Source organism: Ixodes scapularis, unplaced genomic scaffold (assembly GCF_016920785.2).
Source record: "Ixodes scapularis isolate PalLabHiFi unplaced genomic scaffold, ASM1692078v2 PGA_scaffold2__306_contigs__length_199485367, whole genome shotgun sequence".
Classification (NCBI taxonomy): domain Eukaryota; kingdom Metazoa; phylum Arthropoda; class Arachnida; order Ixodida; family Ixodidae; genus Ixodes; species Ixodes scapularis.
This window is the reverse complement of record NW_024609857.1, coordinates 158,160,697-158,183,774: the sequence shown is the minus strand read 5'-3', so window position 1 is coordinate 158,183,774 and position 23,078 is coordinate 158,160,697. Positions and strand designations below refer to the sequence as shown.

The 23,078-nt window shown below is 48.7% G+C and overlaps 1 protein-coding gene across 2 annotated transcripts in view; it reads right to left on the bottom strand.

The window, feature by feature from the left end:
* LOC8041131 (runt-related transcription factor 1) overlaps nt 1-23,078 on the bottom strand; it is a 144,366-nt gene that overhangs the window by 75,165 nt on the left and 46,123 nt on the right. The window contains exon 2 of one of the 2 annotated variants that reach the window (XM_029992700.4): nt 1,581-1,685. In XM_029992700.4, coding sequence (XP_029848560.3) covers nt 1,581-1,685 — 105 coding nt within the window. Of the gene's footprint in view, nt 1-1,571; nt 1,686-23,078 lie in introns of both variants that reach the window. The other variant, XM_029992699.4, reaches the window with a different exon arrangement.

The window sequence follows — 23,078 nt, the reverse complement described above, 5'->3', positions numbered from 1 at the left end:
ACATGATCTCCGAGAGGAATATTTTGTGATTCCTCACGAAGATTGGTTGTTCTTCAAGTATGTGAATCACAACGTCCCTTGGTAATCTGCTAGGCGCGAAGCAGGCGACGCAACAGTGGTTGCCCATGTTATAATCGGCTCTGTCCACAAGAGTATACAGGGCTCATTTGAGCCGGCTATACTGTGGTGCAAGAAGTGCACCACAGTATAGCCGGACGCCGAACCCATCGCAGTTATCTCGTGACAGGCTGCGCTCACGAATCCAAATAGACTTCCTACCCTTAAAACAACGCGGTAGTGGTAAATAGAACTAGGGTGCCTACATGTCTGTCTGTCTGAGGGTGAAGACATCCATTGTTCCCCTGAATGTGCCAGTGCGTGACGCTCTCGCGCACTCGGTGCGTGACTTGGGCGGCAAAATGGCGCCTATGTATTAGCCAAAGCTAGACGCTCGAGCTGAGTGACACCGGATTGCGCGCACTTCAAAATGCATAAAAAGACGAATGGGCGGAAAAATGGCTGACATGTCACCACTCAAGCAAACGCGCGTGTGTATGAAGGCACTCTAAATAGAACTAGAGCGCACGTGTGTATGAAGGCACTCTAAATAGAACATGCCTGTAGCGCGCCCTTATGTCGTTTTCTGGAGCTCGCCATTCCGACAGTTTATTTGGAACGTTTTACGAATAGTGGGCACGTCGTATGGGGAGTGGTAAGAATTCGCTAAGAAAAATAGAATAATAAACCGTCTGACACTGCAGTAGGTCTCTAGACGTTTGAAGTGCATTACGGCGGATGAATGACCCCCGAACGATTATTTGGGCCGCTACGCGCACCTCACTTGTCGCTCGGCGCTGCTCAACGTTTTTGGCCTACAGACCACCGGCCGTATTTAAAATTCGAGACGTCATAGTCGTGCCCGACAGGTTTGTTTATACTAAATGAAGCGTGCCGGACGGCGCGCGCAATCACGCCACCCGGAACATAAAAAGCTGCGTCTGTTTTTGCATAGGGGTTGACGAGTCTAAACTGTATAGAAGAGGCCGCCACTGCGAGGCTTTTGGCGGTACGTCGATTATGCTTCGAGGAACTAACTTCATAGAAACAAAAATGGCTGTCTCTTTGGCATTTTCCAAAGGCGTTCTAAATGCTTAGCATATATAGGGCCTCTTCGCGGTCCTTCCGTTGCGGGCACACTAAGGAGACCACTCAACGGCACATCGCGAAAGTTCTGTAAATATACAAAGGCACACCTTCACGCGACGACGTAATGTCGCGTGAGGTCGTGTTTTCAAGTGACGTCATGAAGTCACGTGATGCCTTAATGTCCCGTGACATCACACCGTCACTTGACCACTGTGGTCATTCGGATCCAGGCGCCTGGGCCCTTGCCAACAGACGACCGAATGCTTGCAACGAACCGATGACGCTGCAGCATGTTTCGGGTTCTTTGCGCGAGAGTGAATGCGGTCTCGGTCTCGTGTTCCGGCAGCCGACCGGGCACGACCACGACGTCCCAACGCGTCGGTGGTCTGCGGGCGCGTCGGCGCGTTGTTCGAGGAACTACGTACGCGTCTTACTGCGTGGTTCCCGGGGTCCGTCGACGGTGACCTTGATGGCCTTGGTGTAGGTCGCCACTTGCGGCGGGTTCGTACTCAGAGTGATGGTGATCGTGAAGCTCTTGCCTGCGCAACAGAGAAAGAGAGAGAATTAAGTGAGCTGCGCTTCCAGAACGCAGTCGCACTTCTATTAAAAAAAAAACGTCCTGTGCTATTTTTTTTTTTGCTGCGGAACAGGAAGACAGTTAAACACCACAAACAAAGGAAGGATCCCAGTGAATAGAGAAGCTCAGAGTATGATCAGATATTAAACAATATGATTTACGCGCAGACAATAAGCTAGTGCAACATCACGCGCACTGTCTCTGCGCACGTCGCGTATCTTTTTTTTTTCTTTTTTTGCCTACTTGTAGTGTGAGTTTTTTTTTTATTTTCTGCGATTCTTGTTTTGATCGCCGTGATTGACCGTCTTTGTGTCCTTCGAAAAAGTCCTTCGCACGTTATTTCCCACGCCAGGTGTGGGCGTCGCACGTGCGCGGAAACCAAATTCGTGTGAGAGGAAGTATCTGGGCAAGCGCAGAACGGACAGCAGCTCCACGGCAGAGGCGTGACGTCAAAAAGTAGAGTTGGTGTAGGGTCGCTGAAAGCTCAACGAAGAAAGGGGCATTTCGACTCCCTATGCTCTTGTTACCGCTCAGCAGTCGATGGGATTGAGGCATCGGACGACAAGAACGCCGAACAACCAAGCACGAAGCAATTAGAAGCGTGATCATTTTAGGCCATGTCCTGCGTTCCTAAATCTGTGGGTGGCAATGCCAGGTTCACGTCATGTAGGGTGCCTCAAGCGGGCCTTTCCGCTGTAAAACGAGCCGGAAATATCGGGGCCTGCGCATAGAAAGCTCAAACTTCCATCGAACGTGCACTGAGCAGGTCACTTTTACAGTCTGAAGTTTCAGGGCTATAGTTCCTTTTCTGTGAGAAAAGAGAGCAAAACAAGAAAGGAAAAAAGCTTGCCAAAGTCAAGGTTTTGGCTGCGTTCGCAAACAACCGAGTAAGCGAAGCTGTTTACTTGTGGCGCCATCTGCTGATAGGCGCAGCGAGCAGACGGCGCACGCTGTTGTCTTGTCGCGGCGCCTATCGGGAGATGGCGCCGCAAGAAATAGTATCACTCGATCGTCTGGGAGCGCGTCCAACCTTGACTTGGGAAATTTTTTCGCCCTCATTTTTACAGAAAACTAACTATGCCTTAAAACTTCACGCGGTAAAACTGACTTGCTCGATGCACATTCCATGAAAGTCTGAGCTTTCTATGTGCAGGCGCCGATGTTTCCGGCTTGCTCTTAGCAGCGAAAGGTCCGCTTGAGACAACCTAGACATCTCGAGACTTATCTAGGCTGAACTATGCACTGTAACACGTTTTAATGAAAGTTAAAATATATAAAAATGGCAGGAGATTCTCTGCATTTCCTCTCTCAACGTATCGAAACGTACGTTTTTTTTTTTTGCTTCGTTTTTCATGACCCACCTCACTTTTCTTCAATGTCCGTTGTTCAGCACTTCGTTTCTCAAAGTAACATACGTGAAGGTGTTATTTTTTTCCAGAGTGAGCAACTTATAATTGTATTTTTATCACAGAATAAGGACCAACTACGTATTTTCATAAAGGCTCCGACCGATAAAAGACAATCTTTTATGCACGCGTAAAAAAATTGTCGTTTACTGAAACCTTATATACCTTAAAGATGCTTAACTCCATCACTTAGCATTGTTGCAAAAAAGAAAGCAGCCGTATAATGGAGGGTTTGTTCACTTCAAACTAGAATAAGAAATAGGGCCCTTTGAAACTGAAATCGTAGCTTCACCCCTGCCTTTTTAGGACCGTGACTTTTGTAAGGGCTTTTATTGCAATAGGGAACAAAAAGCTGAAATTGCAAATTTATATCGCAAACCTGTTATTCCTTCCCCCTCAATCTCTAACATTTTGTTTTTTAAGATAGCTTAATTGCATTGCAAGAAATATTGTATAACTATTAAATGCGAGACACGTTAGTTGTACCTTCTAAAGTCTCGCATATTCATGATGGCATCCGTCAGAAAGTATACACTGTGGGCGGCGTAATTTTTCTTACATTTAATTAACCCATAGAGATTACCTGTCAGATCATAAGGCGCGAACTTTTCGCACAATCCACCGAGTAACTTTCTGTGCGATATAATCGGGGCTTCCCAGCAATGCCACCAGCAAGCAGTCGCCTATTGAACGTCTACGTTTCTTTTAGAATCAACTACAACGTTAGGTATCCTTTCTCAATGTCTTTCCCAACGTTATGTATCCAAGTTCTTCGTAGCAGTGAGTGCGTGTAGCTCGGCAGGCGCTGTACAGAGAGGCGACACGTAGCCCGAGACATAAACCCCACCCTTCCATATTTCGCGCGCCCAAGCAAAGACTATGCCGACGCCATAGATACTCGAACAAACATCGCGGCCGATCCCGCATCCTCCAGGAACAACGCCGGTGGGGCCCAGCAAAGCCAACACCACGGGTGTATGCTCTTCGTCTTCGACACGGGTTAATCGCAAACGCAACCGTTCTGGACGCTGATAAAGAGAAGAATCCCTCTGCCGAGCAGTGCAGCCCTATATACAACCCCGTGGCTTGGTAAGTAACGCCAGAAGCAGAAAGAAACGGCGGCTATGGATAGCTGTAGCAAGTGCGCCTCGCCCGCCGTGTTGACACTGTTAACACAGATGCTCGCGGCGGGGTGGACGCAGCCACCGGAGATGCCCCCCCCCCCCCCCCCCCCCTTCCCCCGCTCGGAGAGCCAAAGAAGAAGACTGCCCTGTGTTTGCCGCCTCGTGTGCCGACGACAGGCTCTTAGTGTCGGGAAGTGCCGTAGATCTCTTCTCGACGCTTTTGTTAACGGCCGGGACCAGCATGTTCCCGTCTCCAAGAACGGCAGGAACAAAACGGGCAGGGGGAGAGGTGTTAAGTGGGATGCTTGTCTAAGTGCGGTTCCTCATCGGCAAGCTGTTGCTTGATGTCTAGTGTATGTGGTTGTTGGTTTTGGGTTTTCTTTTTAAGGAGGAGAACGGAGTGCCTACATGTTGTGGGTACCTCCTCAGGTATGCTCTCTGCAAGCATTCGGGAACGCAGGTCTGAGTGGGGAGGGGCAAAGGCGGGGGGGGGGGGGGGGGGCTGCAACGTTTGTAGTACTGCTGAAGGTTAGCGGGCCTGCAAGCTGTTTGCGTAAATTTAGTGTAATATATTTTATGAAGTTTCTTTAAAAGATTTGTGGGAGATCAAATACTTAGCCGCTCAAAGTATTCATTACACCGGCTGACTTTTTAACTTTTAATTGTAAGGTAAGAATAATTTCATTTGTGGATGGAGGCACATTACCTTCCACATTTTTTGCGGGCTACTACGACATCTCAGTGCTTGGTTCCTGCCTTTAAATACATGGGTTATGTTGTTGTTGTTATTTATGATGTGAGCAACGCTGAGGTGTTGTTTTTCCATGCCTTTGGCTTCATTTTAGAATTATTCTATACAAAAAACGAAAGCTAGAAAACAAAAGCACTTCACACGCTTACGTGGAACTTCGCAGGTTGACAGAATCTGCTCCCACCGTATAAAATTGCCCGATATCTCCTTTGCCTGACCATAACTGCTTCGCATTTATCCGTTTATCGCGCCTTCGTTTGCCCGCTAGGCAGCAGCAACAAAACGATCGCCGCCCTTTATTCCCAGAACCCATACTCAGATAAACCCGTCAGCCGTGTCGAATTGCCGCTGCACAGGCCGTCGCCAGGCCAAATACGAAATTATTCGCTCCGAGTGCAACCCCCCTCCCCACTCAAGTCATCGAATTCATTCCCCGCAGCCGAACAACGTACGTACTAGCCACCAGGCTACCCGCTCTAAGCGGCGGCAAACTTTTTTCTCACGCTCTCCAAAACCAGCGCGCACCTTCAATAGCTCTCAGCCTGACTCGAGCGTCTCCAGAGCACGCGAAACGACGGCGCCTCGCCACGTCCACGGGAGCCTGTTCCGTGCGCTATTTTATTCCCTCCGCCGTTCGCCAATTGACCGTGCCGTACTGTCCTCGCAGCGGACTGCATCCTCTCCAAAAGAAAACAAACGTAAAATAATGGGTCTTGACCTCCGCAGCCCGCTCCTGTCCACCGCGTCGCCGATAACAAAACGTGCACAGAGCAAAACGCGCGTCGAGGAAACATTTTTAATCTATCACCTGCCATCGAGACAACAAGAAAGGATGAAGAAGAGGCAGCGAAGGAAGAGGAGGGGATGAAAGTGGACGAGGGGGAACGCGCGCGGCAGTGGACGGTCGCTTGGTCGAAGAGCCGGCTACTTTGTGACCTCGGGTGACTTCTGGCGAGCCCTCTTCTTTTCCGAGAGTCCGCTGTGTCATTACCATTAATCCCGCATTAATTCTGGGCGGTGTGGCACCTTCGGGGACGCCTTTACTGGACCCGACCATTAAACTATCCCTTTACTCGTATTAATTTAATAGAAAGAAGAAGGTGCACGCGGACGCGCACATACGCACGCCGGTGCGCGCATATCTCCGGAGCGTTGTCTCGGAACGTTGTCGGAGTGGTGCAGATGGGTGGAAACAACCCGCAGGGGCTTGTTTACTTGTTCTTATTATATTTTTTTTTTTTTAGTCCGTGATGTCATGAATGAAAGTACTGCCTGGTTGTTATTTATACTTTTTTTTCTGTAAGGCATTCGTTGGCAAATGTGCTGCAGATCGAATGAACGTGAATAGAGTTGCCTTTATATTCTTTTTTTTTAGTGCTTAGTAGCCGAAGCGTTGAGTTCGAATGAGATGCTTCTTAGAAATTTAAGCTACAGCTGCGAAGTGGTCTGAGGAGCTTCCGATATTTTATCGCAAAGCATGATGGCATGCTTTACGTCACTGAAGAACTAATTTTGCTCTTTTATGACTTTTAAATGTAAATATAGCAGAAACCCAACGATCTGATGCGCCGAGAAACTGGAAGAGAGGCCGAGCTCTGGATGGAATGATTAGTGGATAACCCTAAAGTCCCAGGATTAACGCTTTGCGAAGTAGCGACAACGATTGATGTGCCGACGCGCTCTCCTATTGGTCCATGCCCGCGTTCCCTTTCCGGTTAGGAAGAACATGGCGGATTTGAGTCGACCTCACCTCGAGTAACAGTTTCGTACCCACCCCCATACAGCGTTGTTCTATCTGAATTCTCACGTGATACGACCCGCCGGAGTTGAAGATTTCGAACACAGCCATGGTGGCCGAGGTAGGAAGAGGTATGGCGGACCGCGCGCTAGCAGGCGACGGGAAGCGAGGGGAGGAGGAGTTGTCGCTACCTCGCATAGCGTTATCTAGGGACGTTAGGCAGACCTAAAGCTAGCTGTCTTTGACTGCACTGCGCTCATGGAACTCGTTCGAATGCGAGAGTCAAACACCGGGTGCCGGCGTTCCGCGTTCTAACGCGATGGACGAGTGCAGCGGAGACAAAGGCAGCTTGCTTAAGTCTACCCACTAATTATTCCGACCACAGCTCGGCGTTCCGACGTCCCCGGGCGCTCTCTTCTCATCCTCCCTCTCACTTTCTTAGTGCATATTACGCGATGCTCGAAGTACTTTGCCCTAACTAATTATTTCAATTGCTGCAATCATTAAAAAGGGCAACGGCGCAAGCCGTATTTTTGTTTATTACGACATTAATGCTAGTTTTTTTGGTTGCAGGTTCGAATACAACTGTAAAGCCGGAGTCACACTGCTCACATATCATACAAAAAACAGCCTGGAAACACGGGTCACCGCAATATCCGTAGTTCGAATGCCGCGCGCCCAAGTTTCTCCTTTAACTCATTGTCATGCGGCATTTGAATCATGGCTCTCGCGGTAAGTCGCCTTCAAATCTGTATGCAGACTGTCTTCTGTATGATGTATAAGCAATGTGAGCCCGGCTTAGGAAACCTCGACAAACAACTACGAAGGCTATTCCTGATCTTCCCTATGGTGTAAAAACGTGTCCCTGGCAGATCTGAGATCACGTCCGCAACGCGAAGCCTTGTCTTGCCTCACTGACGGTTCCATGCACGTTTAGAATCTGTATTGACCAACTTGCGATAATTCTAAATATTTACAACGAACCTTCAATCGTAAATTACAACAAAGCCCAGCCACTCGACCTAGGGCAGACTGCTCGCCATCGTCGGAAAAAAAATATACAACGTCGGCGCTACAGATCTTGTCTATGCAGCGAATGCTCGAAGCCATGTGCCCTCTGAGATTGATGCGATAAACTGCATGACCGGGGATAGCTTCGCAGCGTCCCGGTGCAGGTTCAAACGAACGGGCGAAACACCAGAAATAAACAATCTGGCATCACCTCGCGGATCAAATCGTTCCCCCCCACCCCTCCCAAGAGGTGGCGGAAACGTTCGAAGCCGAGGAACGAAGAAGAGGCAGGCACAGCCGACAGCGGTGATTCCTTCTGCGCAGCCTCGGCGATCCCCGCGGCCCAAGCGATCTTGACAAATTGACGCACGATTTATCCTTCGATTTGACTCCGCTCCGTGGAGGCGCCGGCAGCACGAGTCTCACGCACGGCCGATCCGTCTCCTTCGGCGCTCTCGGGATATCTCTCGCTCTGCGAGCAGCCGCACGATTCGGGCGGAAAAGCGTCGCGCGCGCGCGCAACCCTCTTCGAAGGCGTACAAATCGCCAAAAGCGCCACTAAGTGCGGAGTTCCTCCCCTTTTCAGGCAAGAGCGAGAAACACACACCGCAAACGTGCGTGCGGCGCACACGCGGAGAAGAAAGCGCCGTCGGAAATGACCACCACTGTAGCTCATCACTCGCGGAACCGAAAGCAAAAACAATCGAAAATAGGAGACCTCAAACGCCGCATCTTGAGGTTTGGTCTGTGAGGTCGACCTCAACATCACGCCTCCTCTGCTCCCTTCTTCTCTCCCTCGTCACGTTAACAGTCCGCAATCCAACGTGGACGCCGCAACGCTCAGAAGGTAAAAACAAAAGCAAATAAAAGAAAGATCTGGGAGGGCTGCCTTTCTTAGCTCGACCTCTGCAAACCGTAATTATTGCCACCATCTACCGCAATGGCTGGATAGCCTCCTCGCCTTCTTCCTGCCTTCCTGTCGGTCTGGCAGCGGTCGCAATGGATCGCGTATATTTATATATATATATATGAGCTAGATGGGTATGTCTGGTTTGTTTCTTCGGAGGAGCCTTTTTCGTATATCTTTCTACGTTCAGCCCTGCGGTTTTTTGCTGCTCCGTAGGAGTTGAGCGGTCTTCGTAGCGCCGGTTGTATACACTCCTTTTTTCTCTCTCCTAGTTCGTCTTCTCTTCATCCCTTTTTTAGTTCCTTCCGAAAGGATTTTGCTTCAACGCGCGAGAGAGTCGTGCTGCAATTACCGTAATTTTCCGTAATAGCTCGACGGCAGAAACCTTTCGTTTAAATGGATTTCTTTTTTTAAGGCGTTTTTTGTTTGTTTGTTTTGGGTGATTCGCTTCCGTTTGTTCTTGCAGAGATGTGGCGTGTAACGTAGATCTTTCTGTCACTGACGCCTCTTAGTATTGCTCTCTCTCTCTCTTTTTTTTTTTTTTTTTTTGGTACAAGGTGGTGATGCCTCGCTTGTGTGTTTTCTACTATTTATTGCGTCGCCCGTTCTCAGGAGGCGGCGTTGAAAGAAGAGCGATAACGTATGCGATAAAAGAAAAGTGAAGATAGTCTAGCATTTCACGCACAGTGTCCTGGAGGGTTGCGAGGTTGCCTCGACGCTCGTCAGCACGTTACGGCTCCACGTTCGCATACACTGGCACACATGATACAAAAAAGAACTCTGCCCGGTCGACCAAGTTGACTCCTTCGTATCTTCGATTACCTGTTCGTCTCGTGACACTGAGGATTTGTTTTTCTTAGTTCCGACCTGACTTTTAATTTCCGCAACCACAAACAATAAACCGAAACGTGTGTCCAAAATGTTCAGATTCAGTAGCGTTGTTTGCACGACCTTCGAACTTTGGTCGTTGACAGTCGCAAGGACACCACGGCTCTGCCAGTAACTAGGTGATTGCTGATTCGCGACCCGTACGACTGAACATACGTAAGCGTACGTGAACGAGAAGATATTTGGTTGATTCGTGGAATAATCGGATTTTAACATATTAGCGGCGAGAAGTTGTGGTGGCGCCCTCCTGCGGTTCCCCTTTGTGACGTCATTACCTTGCAAACAACAAGTTCGATGGTGTTTGTAAATAGCATGTAAATAGCTTGAAATCATTGCGCTCTCAAAGGAACACTTCCAACACCGTCAAAATTAAAATTCTTTCATTCCTCTTATTTCCGTCGATGATATACCCTTTCCGACGTCATAAGTCAGCGTTCGGCCAATCGTGGAAGGCCGACCACAGCGACGCTTTCGGTCGCGCTCGTCGCCAATACCGTTAGGCAGCGGATAGTGCAAAGTTTTTGTTGTGGTAAAGTCACCGACGGAATGAAAACGTCAAAGCATTCCTTTTCGATGCCCGGCTTCCTGGAAGAGCACATTCATAGCCTCCTATATCGGCGACGTGCGCGATCAAAAGCATCGCTGCGGTCAGCCTCCCGCGATTGGCCGAATGCTCACTGTGATGTCAGCAAAGAATTTCTCATCGACGGAAATAAGAAGAATGTAAGAATTTTTATTTTGACGGTGTTGGCCGTGTTGCTTTGAGAACGTAATGATTTCAAGCTTCCACCATGCTAATTACAAACACCATCGAACGTGTTGTTCGCAAGGTAATGACGTCACGAGAGGGAACCATAGGAGGGCGCCACAAAAACATCTCTCCGCTAATACTGACAAATCCTGGCAGATCGCCACGAGATGCGGTCGCCGAAATGGAAAAGGTGGAGCGGCACACAACGTATCAGAGGAGAGCCACGTGACTGCCGCCCCGCTGCGGCGAGACGTCGAAACACACTTCTCCCAAGCGAACAAGTGTGTTTCGGATCCTCGCCGCTGAAAAAAGCTGTGCGCTGACGTCCAGATTCCCCGAGCAATTCCTCTTTGATGCTCTGTGCTACAGATCCTCACGCTCCACATCTGTGATCGGGCACTCTATGGCTCCGTCGTCCACCTGCCAGGCTTTGTGAGTATAGAGGAGGCTATGGATTAGTAAGCAGTGATAGAGTGCAGGTGAGCTGGTAATGAATCGACAGTCCGTTGTTTTATTGTTGCCCATCTCGGGGTTTACAAGATATGGATTAGCTCAGTTACGGAACCGCTCATAGACGCTGCTTGCACGAGCAGTACCACCTACCACGACCGACTCGCCTCCCGTCTTTCGACACGCCGGGCGGTTGCTGTGCTAACTGCAGTGTATTCTATGGAATACGCCGCTTTCAAAGCACAGCGTCTAAATGGAGTTTTACCGTATTTTATGGAACATGCAGTTAGGAAACTACAATCTAGATGGCGCTTCAAACGGCGATAGGCGGACTGAAGTGAGTGAGGGGGGGTAGCCGCTTCCGCGGGAGTTCCACAACTGAGGTAATCTAGTAACGTTGCTTCATGTGCGCTTTGCTTAGGGTAATGACATCTGGCCGTTTTCTTCCGAACGCTTATTTCCCTTCCTTTTTTGTTTTGTTAGTTTAGGAGCGCGTCAAAGAGCGCCTCCCTGCACGCGATCTTGGCGTTGATTGTGCTACGGTGGTATTTTGTTTTCGGCGATTTCCTTTGCATTTTCTGTGTGAGCGCGTGCTGTCGGCATGGGGTACTACGAGGGATGTCATCACCCTGAACAGAAGGAGATTGAGGCAGCCTAACAAACGACAGTCTGCCAACTTACTCGAACGCTAGTCACCTCGGAATCCGTGCTTCGAATGCCGCATGGCAACCAGTTCAAGGAGAAACTTGGCACGCGGCATTCGACCCACGGATATCACGGTGACTGATATGTCTGGCACGCTGTATTTTGTATGATGTATAATGCCCGAGTCCCACTATAGAGCGACAAACACAAACAGCCGACACCGACACGACAGAACAGGGTACCTTTGGTAGGCTCGCAATCACTCGTGCTTATTTCACGAGCCCTCAGACACTGCAGGCCTACCGAAGATACCATGTCGGTGTACGTTATTTCTGTTTGTCGCTCTAGTGGGACTTGGGCGCAAGCCGCGTGTGCCCGGCTTAAAGGAACCAGCGTAGAGCTGTTTCGAAACGCTTCTGATTCACTTGCAGGTTTCGACCCTAGTACTCCCTATTATTTTACAAAGACAATACACTCAAAGGGTGGAAACGAAAGCTCCCAAACCAATAACTATACCGGCACGCGCCGATAAACAGGAGACTTCCTTCCTCTGCTCCTGCTGTGTATCCAGCGACATTCCCCAAAATATATTTTATCCCACTGCGAGGACATATGGCTACTCGAATGTCGCAATCGGACCCAGCGACCGACTCCTGGAGGGCACTGTGGTACAGAATCGGCAGACCCGCGCCGAGACGGTGGCCCTCCCCGTTCCGACGTGAAGCCGTTCGCTTTGAACTCCGACGGCGGTTACCGACAAAGGCTAGTTTCTTGCCGCACGGCGTCCTTCACCCCCTCCGGGTCTCCGTCCTCGTCTCGAGAGGGCCGCTCGAGAAGCCCCGTCGTTGCGGGCTTTGAACGCGGCACCAAATTGGCCTGCGGTGCTTCGGCCGTCGTTGGGGTCGACGTCGTTGCGATAAGGATGGCCCCTTCGCGGAGTCGCGACCCTCGTTCGCGTCCAGGCCGTACAAACGGTGGCCGGCGGACGACGAATGTGCTCTGTGAGGTTCTGAGGGAACATGCACATACACGCACGCATGCCCCGATGCCCCCTCCCAGGAACACGAAGACAATCGCGCATATGCAGACGCTCACAAAGGAACTCAACTAGGGTACACTAATAATATAGAGGTACATAGAAACATGCATATATAACCGCCCGCGAACACACGCACATACACAGACACACACGTACGTATGTACGCATGCACGCGCAACCCAAGCACACGCACACACAGGCTGGAACAAGCGAAGACACGCACACAGCTAACGCGCAGACACACTCGGATGCTCGCAGGTAGGCGCACAAACGTTGTAAAGCAGGCACAAGAAAGTTTCGAAGTTAAGTCGGTTATTGAACTCAGTTTCTAATAAACAAACACCCGACAACAGTTCAGCCACAAATTGAATTTGCCTTTCTCACATTCCACTTAGGCAAACGCGCTTACGTGGCACATCAGAAACCATGCACAGACATTTCTTAAAATTACTTTCTACATATCATTGCTAAAGTTACTGAACGAGTGGCTAGACAGGTGAAAGGCGGAAGTTTCTCGGTTTTCAAGATGTGACGAATTATGTCTCAGCTGTAAGACCTGTAAAGTAAAACTAACCTGGGCCTTATTTTTTTGTTCTTTCATGTTGTAACCAAGCATGCGCAAAATATTACAAAACACTTGCGTAGTTTTTTTCTTCTTCATATAACATGCTGTATGTTATGCTATTGTTTTTACACCGGTAGCAACAACTTTCTTCCAGACACACCGTAGAGCTAGTAGTTCTTTCCGAAGAAAGAGCGAGGTATCAGACTCGCAAATGATGCAAAAAATAATCCAGCGCCGCAAGCGGATTTGGGGCTCCCGCATGTTTGTCCTCCTCGACGCATCTTTATCTATTTCAACTCAAGCTTGAATGGTTACCTGACAGTTGAGAGACGACGTTCTGCACTGTCAGCTCTCCAGCTCAATCCCCCTGCTGGTTCGTGCTGGTAAAGCCGCACGAAAAAGCCAGAGCCAGAGTTCGCGCAAGGCAGAAACTACAAAGACAGTATCAAGCTCACGCTATAGAGCCTGCACAACTCAGACTTTTTCCATGTTAGTGAATATCAAAGCCGGCGGCCTACTAAAACAAAACCTCACACATAAAAAGTAAAAAAAAAAAGAAAAAAAAAAACGCGAGCCTGTCTCTTGATTTACTCTGGTCGACGCAATCATCCCACTCAAGAGAGCCGCTCCCTCGTTCCTACCTTCCTTCCACGCGGCAGCGCACCCGTGTTCCAATTTCTAATTACTCGGCGGCTTTTTTCGGTCACCATCTATAATCAGTAAACTTCCAGTGAACGCGGAAAAATAAAAATAAAAAAAGTACCGACGGGGGCGCCGACGGTGCTTTACCAGCCCGTAATATAATTAAAAGCCGCACGTCGCCGCAAGGGGAACCGTATACCTGGATCGACGGCCTTATACCCGCATGGGCGGTATAACATGCATTACGGCGTGATATATGGTCGGTGGCGAATCGGCGGCGGCGGCAGCCGGTTGGAGTATACGTGCCGGCCGGCTACCGAATACACAGAGGCGGGCTGCGCGACGTGGAATGTCTTCGATCGCGTCGCGTTCCCACACTTGGGATTGGTCCGTCGCGGCCGCTGCGCATGCGCGTGGGGCGGTCCCCGTCCGGCGCCACCGCCGTGCGTATACCTTTAAATATGTGGGAATTGTTGGGAATCAGCTCGCGGCGAGGCTGCTACTTCTTTTTGTCCCGTCTGACGACCTTGCCGAGGTCGTTACGAGCTGCTGGGAAGTGATTCGGAGGGCTCTTTCTTTTGAAGTACATATTTGTAAGTGCGTCTCGTTGTAGGTTGGGTCCGTAGGAAGAGGAGGAAAGGATATGTGTGCGATGGACGGGCTGAGAACAACGGAGTCATTGGAAGGCTGTTAAATCGATGCACGCGACGCGCGATTATATCGGCGGCGTCGATCACGGCTCGCGATCGCGGGTATAGGCGTCTGTAGACGTTAAAGCACGGATGATATACGGGCCCGAAGCATGAGGAAGCAGTTAAACTTCGTCGCGCTGAGCTGCGCTTAACAAAAAAAGAAAGTCAATTTTGTAGTCATCAACCTTAATACAATGGGGCATAAGTGTGATGCGTTCATGAACATTCAGAATAATTTTTATATTGATTTTGAACGCTGAGCAGACTCCGCCCATAAACTTGGGATCGCGGAAAGACTGGTTCAGGTTCCCCTCGAAATCTCCCCCCCCCCCCTTTCCTCTCCTCCCTCCCTCCTAAGAAGGGTGAATTCGAACTTTCTTAATCGTCGTTCACAGAGTTAAGCTTCGGTCAGCCCCCCATAAAAAAAACAGAAAAAAAAAAGAAATATATATCGTGAAGAACTAAGGTGGCGATTATTGTGATTCGAAACTCTGATTTCGAGCTTCCCTCCCCACGGTATCAGCTTGGCCTAATCAACTCCGCAGCGGAATTATCCTACCTTTATCGTGACTCTGTGCTCACTTAAGCTGGTCTAGCCCACTTCGCTCTTCCGGCGGTTTAGCGCAAGAACCACTGTAGTGTGCCCCGAGCCAAACTTTTCTTCTACACCCTCATTCTCAAGTTCCCGCCGCCGCCCCCCAAAAACAACCCCGTGTTTTCGCATTTCATCTTTCCAAACACGAGAGGAGCGCAAACGAGCGCGCGAGAAGACAACCTTTGTTTCCCCCGAGCGCTGCGGTGCGCGACGGGGCGCGTTGGCGCACACGCTGCCTTCCGGAGTCCGCCCTCTCAACCCAGGGGTAGGTTCTATACCAACGCAAATCGGATTTGGTAGCGGCTGTGGTCCCCAAAGCTTCTCGGCCGTCCGTCCGCGCTGCTCCCTCGCTCCTTGTGTGTGGATTCTCGGCCGCCGAGCCTCGATTAACAAGCGCGGCCAACCGCACTCGGGCACCGAGCCAGGACGCCGAGCGGCGACCCCGGGGCCCGGGCTCCGAATTCGGGGCTCTCCGCCGACGTTGGGCTCTCGGGACTCCCTCTCGTCGGTGCCGGTTCCTAATGCCCTAATCGCTTGCTTTCTTTTATTTATTATTTTTTTCAGCGCCCTTTCTGCTCAACTTGCCGGCCTCCCTTTTGTCTCTCCAGATCGCGGCAACGTTTCATCTCAAGTGATTCGAGGGACGCGGGACTTGTTGCAGTCGATCGTTTATTCAACCTGTCACTATCCCTTTCTGTCTCTCGTTCTTTATATTTTCCTCTGCCCTTTTTTTTCCCCACTTTCCTCGTTTATTCATCGTTATGCTGATAGCTCATACTTTTAACATTTTGCTCGCTACGTTGCAGGTAGTATTATGTATTCAGTAATGTGTGCCCAGAAGCAGTCCTGAGTATGGTTCTCTGAATACTTCATCGTTGCGACTAAACCACGAGTTGAAATCTTCACTTCTAAAGTTAGGTATTCTCGTTGCGGGATCAGTATCTTAACTGATTCGAGTTATAAAACCAGAAGAACGGTTTGGCAGGGCGCACTCTTACGGTTTCTGCCTGTGTCGTAATGACTAGGATTATCGGTTGAGAACACAAAGTTCCATGATGTGTGTATGTAAAACAAAAGGTGCATCTTGACGTAATCGCGTTTTTAAACAAACACCGAAAGGTAGCCCTCCGAGTCTGACAATACTGTTATGTCCGTAGACGAAAGCATAGGCAATCCTACCAAATTCGTTATAGTGCGCACCTGGTCAATCGTAGAAAGTCAACCAGAGTGAAGATCTCGGTCTCATACGTCGTCTATGGAGAACGAGACAATCAGCAGGCCTAACGACTGTTAACTGTTCACAGTGCAGCTAAAGAAGAAAATAAGCGAGGGAATAAGACAAGACATATTCTGAGTGCTGGCCAAGTTAACTTCACCTATCCCTGCACATATTGGCGTACCACGGTGCGGTACAGGCGGCACATGTACACCGATTTAGTAGCCTGCGTGATTAGTGCAACATCCAACAACTCCTATCACGTGTTCTATTTTATGTCACCCGAACCCCGTATGCCTCCATATACTTTCTCTGTCAAATTTGACAGGAGACAGTAAATTGTCGCACTATGAACCGGAGGAATACCCTTTGTTCATCTCGGGTCATTGACACCAAAATATTGACCTCCAGTCTCTCGTGTTGTTGCCATAACGTACGAAGAAAGAAAATACACGCGCCCAGCTATGACGTATTATGTTTATGTTTTTACTTTCACGAACACATGGATGACCCTCATAAGCTCCAAGGCGACATCGTGGCAACGGCCCTTAAGACGTAAATGCCTTTCCTAGGGATAATTATACACACTGGGTCCTGCATCACACCCAGGAGTTGAGCATCGCATCGTTCGACGCGCTTGGAGATAGCTTACACAAAGCTTTAAAAAACGAAAAAAAAATTCACACATAACTTACGTAAGCGAGATGTTTCTAATTAATTAAGAAATTCTTCGGAATAAGATTACACTTAGCCGGTAAGGCATCCAAGTTTGCAGGCGATCTTCCACACTCCGTAATTATCGACTCGTAAAAAAGAAGAAAAAAAACGAATATCCTTAGATGACACCGGCGTACAGAAATAATAATAAAAAAACGCGCAGAAACGAAGAGTCTATCGGAGCCCGAACCTTATGAGCTACAAGGGCAGCTTTATCTCCAAAATCTCGAAAATAATTCGGAGCGCTCCTTTGTATGGGGTCGTGCTAAAAGCAAGAAGCTTACATTATGTATACTTGGGAACCTGCCTAGCGCTCAAGACACTATGCGTGTCCCCTAGCTGCTACGACAGAGGCGTGGGATCGAAAGAAACATAAAACTCGCTGGCAGTTTCGTTCAGGTGTATGTCGCTCCGATAGGGGCGGCACTTCACTGAGCATTCGCGTCACCCCTCATTATAGTGCCTACTTGTCGCCGCTACAAAAAACGTTATTAATTACCGGGGCATTAATTAGTAAGGGCGCCCCCATCTTTAGCTTTTGCTTCCTCCTCTAAAATCTTCCCGATTATATCTTTATTAATTAGACACGTTTAATTATAGCTGTTACTGCGTATACCCTGCGCGCGCACGTTGCAAGCTCGAGCTCGGCGCTTGTTCGTGTTTCGTGGAGTGTGGTGATTAAAGTTCCCGGCTATAAGAACGGTCCCCATGAAGGTGTCGAGAGATTTTTGAACTGGGCTCATTGAGACGCCCTGTGTGCTTTGCTTAGAAAGCTTGTTTTGTTTCTCGACGTTTAAAGAAAACTGTTGAACTATACGAACGTTGCTAGCTTCACAATGCCGCCTCCCTTAAAGGCGTTATGCGCTAGCCTAGTATAGTAAGCTGCTGCTACGCCTAAGAACAAAATTACGAACTACCACACAAAGTGTGCTACGATTGACAGCGGTAGTTGCTGCATTGCGGAAAGGCATGTTGAATGAGATTCGCCTTCAGCCAGTGTGCGTGCTGTAAATGTGCGCTTCGGTGGAACGATTGTGCGAGATGCTGCATGTATCGGAGAAAAACACAGGGACCTGTTGTTGTTGTTCTTCTTTTGGATAAAATGCTTTTTTTAGAACGGGAGTGTCCGTGTCTGCGCCTGCGGTGGCAAAAGCGAAAGTATGTACGCGATTTGCGCCTCTGCAGACGAGCTCGGGTACATAGCTTGGGCGGCGGCAGTAGGAAAGCGAGTGGCTGCCGGAGGTGTTAGGGGAGGGGGGAAAGAGAGAGAGCGGTCTCTCCGCCTTCACGTGGGTTTTTCGGAACAGCGGAGGCCTAGAGGGGGGAAGGGGTGAGACTGAGAAAGAACCTTTCCGTGTGTGAGCAACGACGGGGAGAGGGAGAGCAGTGCCTCTGCTATAAAGTGGGGTTTTGCGTTCGTACATGAGGGGCACTAGCAACCAACCCCATAAAATATAGTTCCTAATAAAACGCGGAGACCATCGGATAGCTCAAAAAGAAGTGAAAGGTATTTTGTTATGTTTTTCACGCACACGCGAGTGCCCCCTACAACCTCACCGTTTAGAGGTGCACGTACAGGCACGCAGGCACATATAATCACATGCTTACGTATTCACGCGTGCGCACACACGCACGCACATATATGCATGCACACAGACACAGGTGGTCGCGCAAGTTCGCCACTTTTCGTTTACATACCCGTTTCCCCTCTAAACTTGCCTCTACTCGAACTTCATCTAAAGTGTAGTTCTTGTATACCTGACAAGGCTTACGCCGCTGTACATTTTGATTTTACGGTTAAGTTTATTAGGAACGGGTTTAAGTAATTGCACGGCTGGCAGCCGTCACGTCGACACATGGAAGAACGATCCATAAAACAAGTTTTTTAATTACTCCAAGTTCGCTTATCCGCGCTTCAACCATGCATTGCAGTGAACCATCGTATATTCTTTAAGGCAGGTACAAAGAAAGAAACACGCGTCACAGTCGGGCATCACCTGGTGTCGTTAGAACAAACAAGCCTGTTGTTAGAGCAAGGGCGGTTTTTCAGAAAAGTCGTTACAGCGTCTGATGAAGGCTTTATATGTTGTTTGAACTTTAAGATCATTTAACCGGCGCGGGAAGGCAACCCTTTGCATAAGACCGGACGTTGAAAGGCAGCTGAAAAACAAAACAACGACCTCCCAAGTGGGAAAACAACTCTTTCGCTCACTTAGAAGCGCGAATCTCTCGGGAAAATATATATAATAATGGATCGTGTGTACCTTGGGGGCTAAACAGCAGTATACTTTGACTAAATAATGAAGCAGGTGAAGTTGTCTCTTTTTTTATTGATTTAAAGCGATAATTACTTTAAATAAAAAACACGTATGTGCAACCTGTAACTTTCACTGATAAGATAAAACAAACTACAAGCAGAATCAGACAGTCATCGCTCGTTGTAATGGGCATTAACAAGCTATGGCATTACCTACCTTAGCTGCTGTTTTATCCAACGTGATTTATTTTGTGATCGTGTTTTAATATATATACCGTATATACATATATTAAAAAAAAAAAACTTACTTCGGGAATAAGTGACATATTCAATGATATCATAGTTACCACGGTAACACAACCAAAATACAACCACTTCTTTTAAGCAAAAATAGTTGTTATTACGTGCTAGTAATATTCTCGGAATAGTTTAGAGCCACCATGAAACGCCAACGCCGAAACTGTCATGATGGAACTGTGATCGCGTGATGGCGTGATGGAACTGTGATCGCATGATAGAACTGTGAGTTACGCTCAGAAACAGAAGTTCCCGCGAGACCCCGTGCACAGTTTTGCGTCCCATCTTTCCCTCGCTTCGTCACGTCAAGTTCGTATACGCAGACCCAATGCGCAGAAAAGGAATGAATTACGCGCGCGTAGCGCCCACTGCGGCGCGGCTTCCTTCCTAAAATCTTCCCCATATTCCGTGGCAAGAAATCGGATACATCCGTATATGTGCGCGCCTATACATCGTCCACGACGTTTTTTTGTTTCGCCGGCAAGAACAGAAACGTCAAGAAACAAAACGTCCGCAAAGGGAGCATACGACCAGGAGAGTAAACAGTGAAGGAGATGGAACACGCGAAAGAACGCTTGAGAAAGAGAACGAGGGAACATGTTTCGCCCGGAAGCCTTGTCAGTGCTCCCAGTCCGGGCTGTCTCCCGCTCGCTGCATTATAAAAGGGACCGAAGGGTTGGGGGAAAACCGGGAAGACGGCGACGAAGAATAAGAAGGGAGGCACCAAACAAAGGGATCACGAAACAGGGGAGACCGTGTTTTTGTTTCTCAGCTCTTGCTTTTGACCGCATTCTTCTTTACCGCCTCTTTCAGTGCCGCCTTCGCTGCCGCTGAAGCTGCTGCAATGGTTGTTGTTGTTTCGGTCGGCTGTTTTTGTTTGTTTGTTTCAGGCCAGCGATGTCGCCGGCCGTCGCCGCCGCACGCGCAATCAGACTTCAGCCTGCTTCAGCATCACCCTCTCTCCCTTCTGCTCTCTTTTTTTGTTTTCGTTTTTTTAGTGTCGCCACCCTTTGTTTACTCACAATTCCTAGCGAAAGAGAGAAACAAGATTTACGTGCGCGCGGCGGGAATACGGCGACAAATACACGAACAAAAAAAAAAAAAGAAAGAAACCGAGGCTGTATAGAGAAAGAGAAAACGTATGTGCGATCGGGGTCTGACGACGAGGAAAGGGAGAACCGACGCCACCGCCCCCTCGCGATGGTTTGCGCGGTGAACCGAGTTTCAAATGGCGCCGTCGACACGCGCAATCGCCTGTCAACTCTCTAGTGTGGAGATCCGCTTTGTGCGGACCGAGTTGCCCGCGTACTGTGAAACGCTTTTCGCCTTTCCCGGCTGATGACGCGAACACCTCGTCGTCTCGTGGCGTCTCTAGTCACGTTAGTACGTCCTCCCGACGAAGCGCGAGGGTGTTTGCGAGCCGGAAATATCTGCGCGGAATAATCACGCTGCCACTTATTTTCCACCTGTTGTTTTTCTCCTTCAGATTATGGATTTCTTGCGCAGTTCTTCACATCCGATATGAGCCATGCTCCATACGGATTTTTCTTTTTTTATGTGGTACCCATTGATCAGACTGGGAATCAATTCCTGGAGCAAAAAGAATGCCAACTCACTTGGGTGACCACACATGGAACGTAAGAGCGCACAAAGGTCCAGGAGAAAGCAAAGGAACACGCAAGAACAAGAATTCAGTTCTTATTCTTGCAGAGATTTACCAATTTATTAATGACGCGATCGGTCGACAAACATATTTACAACACGTGCGAGTGACATACAAAGAGTTGCAATTCAATCCTTCGGACATGGCTGAGACATGCCCGCAGATATACCTCTGTCATCAGCTCTAACACACATTTACATCAAATGGACTGGACTGTCGTAATGACTTGGAGTCAGTGGACGATTACCGTCTGTGGCCAATGCAGATGCTAGGAATGCCACCCGAGACAATGGAAACCCGCACCCCAAACGACCACTTCTAGCTTGGCGGCCTCACTCAGTGGCAGTCACGCTATCACCACCGCGTTAACCGCCGCAAGTGCGGAGACGCGCCCAGCGTCACCTTACAAAAACCGAAGACAGTTTTTTTTTTTTTCCTCTTTCACCCTTTCTTGCCTCTGTTCATCCCGCGTTTCAAAGCAAAAGCACGCCACAAAAGAAAAAAAGAATGATTAAAAAGCAGACAAGGAGAAGAGAGGTGGGAGAGAAGGTTTAATCCCGCCGCCTCCACACTTCAATCACAAGTGCCGTGATATCTATCAGTGCAGGCAACGACGCCAAAGGAAGCCTCCCCAAACAATAAGAAGAAAAAAATTAAATAAAAAAGGGGGATGGGGATCTCCCGTTTGATGTGTGCATTCCCAGCGTCTCCAACTCCTCTTCCTCTTTTTTTTTTCTTTCTTTCTTCTCCCCTTTCACCTTTCCTTCATCCCCAAAAACTCTCCCACTCGCTTCCTGCGGAGTGAGTGTCAGTGAGCGTGATGTTGCTCTTTTTGTTGATTTTGCCGCGTGTGTACGGGTTCGAGATCGTGTATGTGTGTATCTCTGTTTGTAGGCGGCAAAGCAGTTCCGACGGGCGCATCTACGTCTCTATCCCCGCGTCCGTAAAAAGAGGAGTGACTAGTGTCGGGAGCCGCCAAGATGGCGGGGGAGGATGCGGGGAAGAGACGGAGGGGAAGCGCGGGACTAAAGTGGGTGTGAGACAAGGCGGCACTGTTCCTCCGGCGCTCGAGATCCAGCGTGCGCGAAATTCCAATCGGGCGACCCGTCTGCGATCGAGATTATCGTATCGCTTTCGCACCGTGGCATGGATGTGTGGCCAAGACCGGGGTTTGTTCCTTCTCTGTCGCCATCTTTGTTTGTTGGGGCTCGCTTACTCATTGGGCGATCTTTTTTTTTTTTTTACTCGTGGTCTTTTTCTTTTTATATTTGTGCTTTTGTTGGTGTGCGTGGGCTGATTTGCTGTTGATTTGAGGCAGCTGCTCGTTGGTCTTGAACTTTTAACTGGAACTGGCAGCCCCCATTGTCATTTTTGTTTTGTATCCATCGTTGCAACGCTCGCGACAACGTTGTTACTATTTTTTCCATTAGTTCAGCGATGTTCCTTTGTTCCCGAAGTTCAGTTGTACAGACGGTCCAATTGGCTAGTGTAGACTGTCAGCTTAAAAAAATTAGTGTGTGGCGATAACTTAAACGGTGGCCTCCTCTTTAAATTTAACGAATTCATTTTGTCTGGTGGCTGGAGAGTTTCCGTGAAAATAACTCCTCCATAAATCGAGGATATATACTTGAACGTCAGAATCGTGGTTAACAACTCTCAATGCTCTCGTGGTAAGACAAAATGATGAAAATAATTATCAATTAAGATTATTCTAGCTAGTGTAAATTGAGTTGCCACCGTGACAAAAAAGCCTTATTCAATCGAATCGAACTATGTCAAATATTAATACAACATATTAACGGTGGTGCGTTAACTACTGCGCATTCATTCGCGTATCTACCGGTATTTGATTTCTACTTCGCACTGAACTCTTGTACCTGCGAGGAGGTAAGTTGTATTTAAAACTTTTATATCCGGTACGGACTAGGTTGCACACTAATCCTTTCTAGTCGTACCTCTCTCTCTATTTTCATTTGAAATCTCTACTTCTAGTTCAAGCCC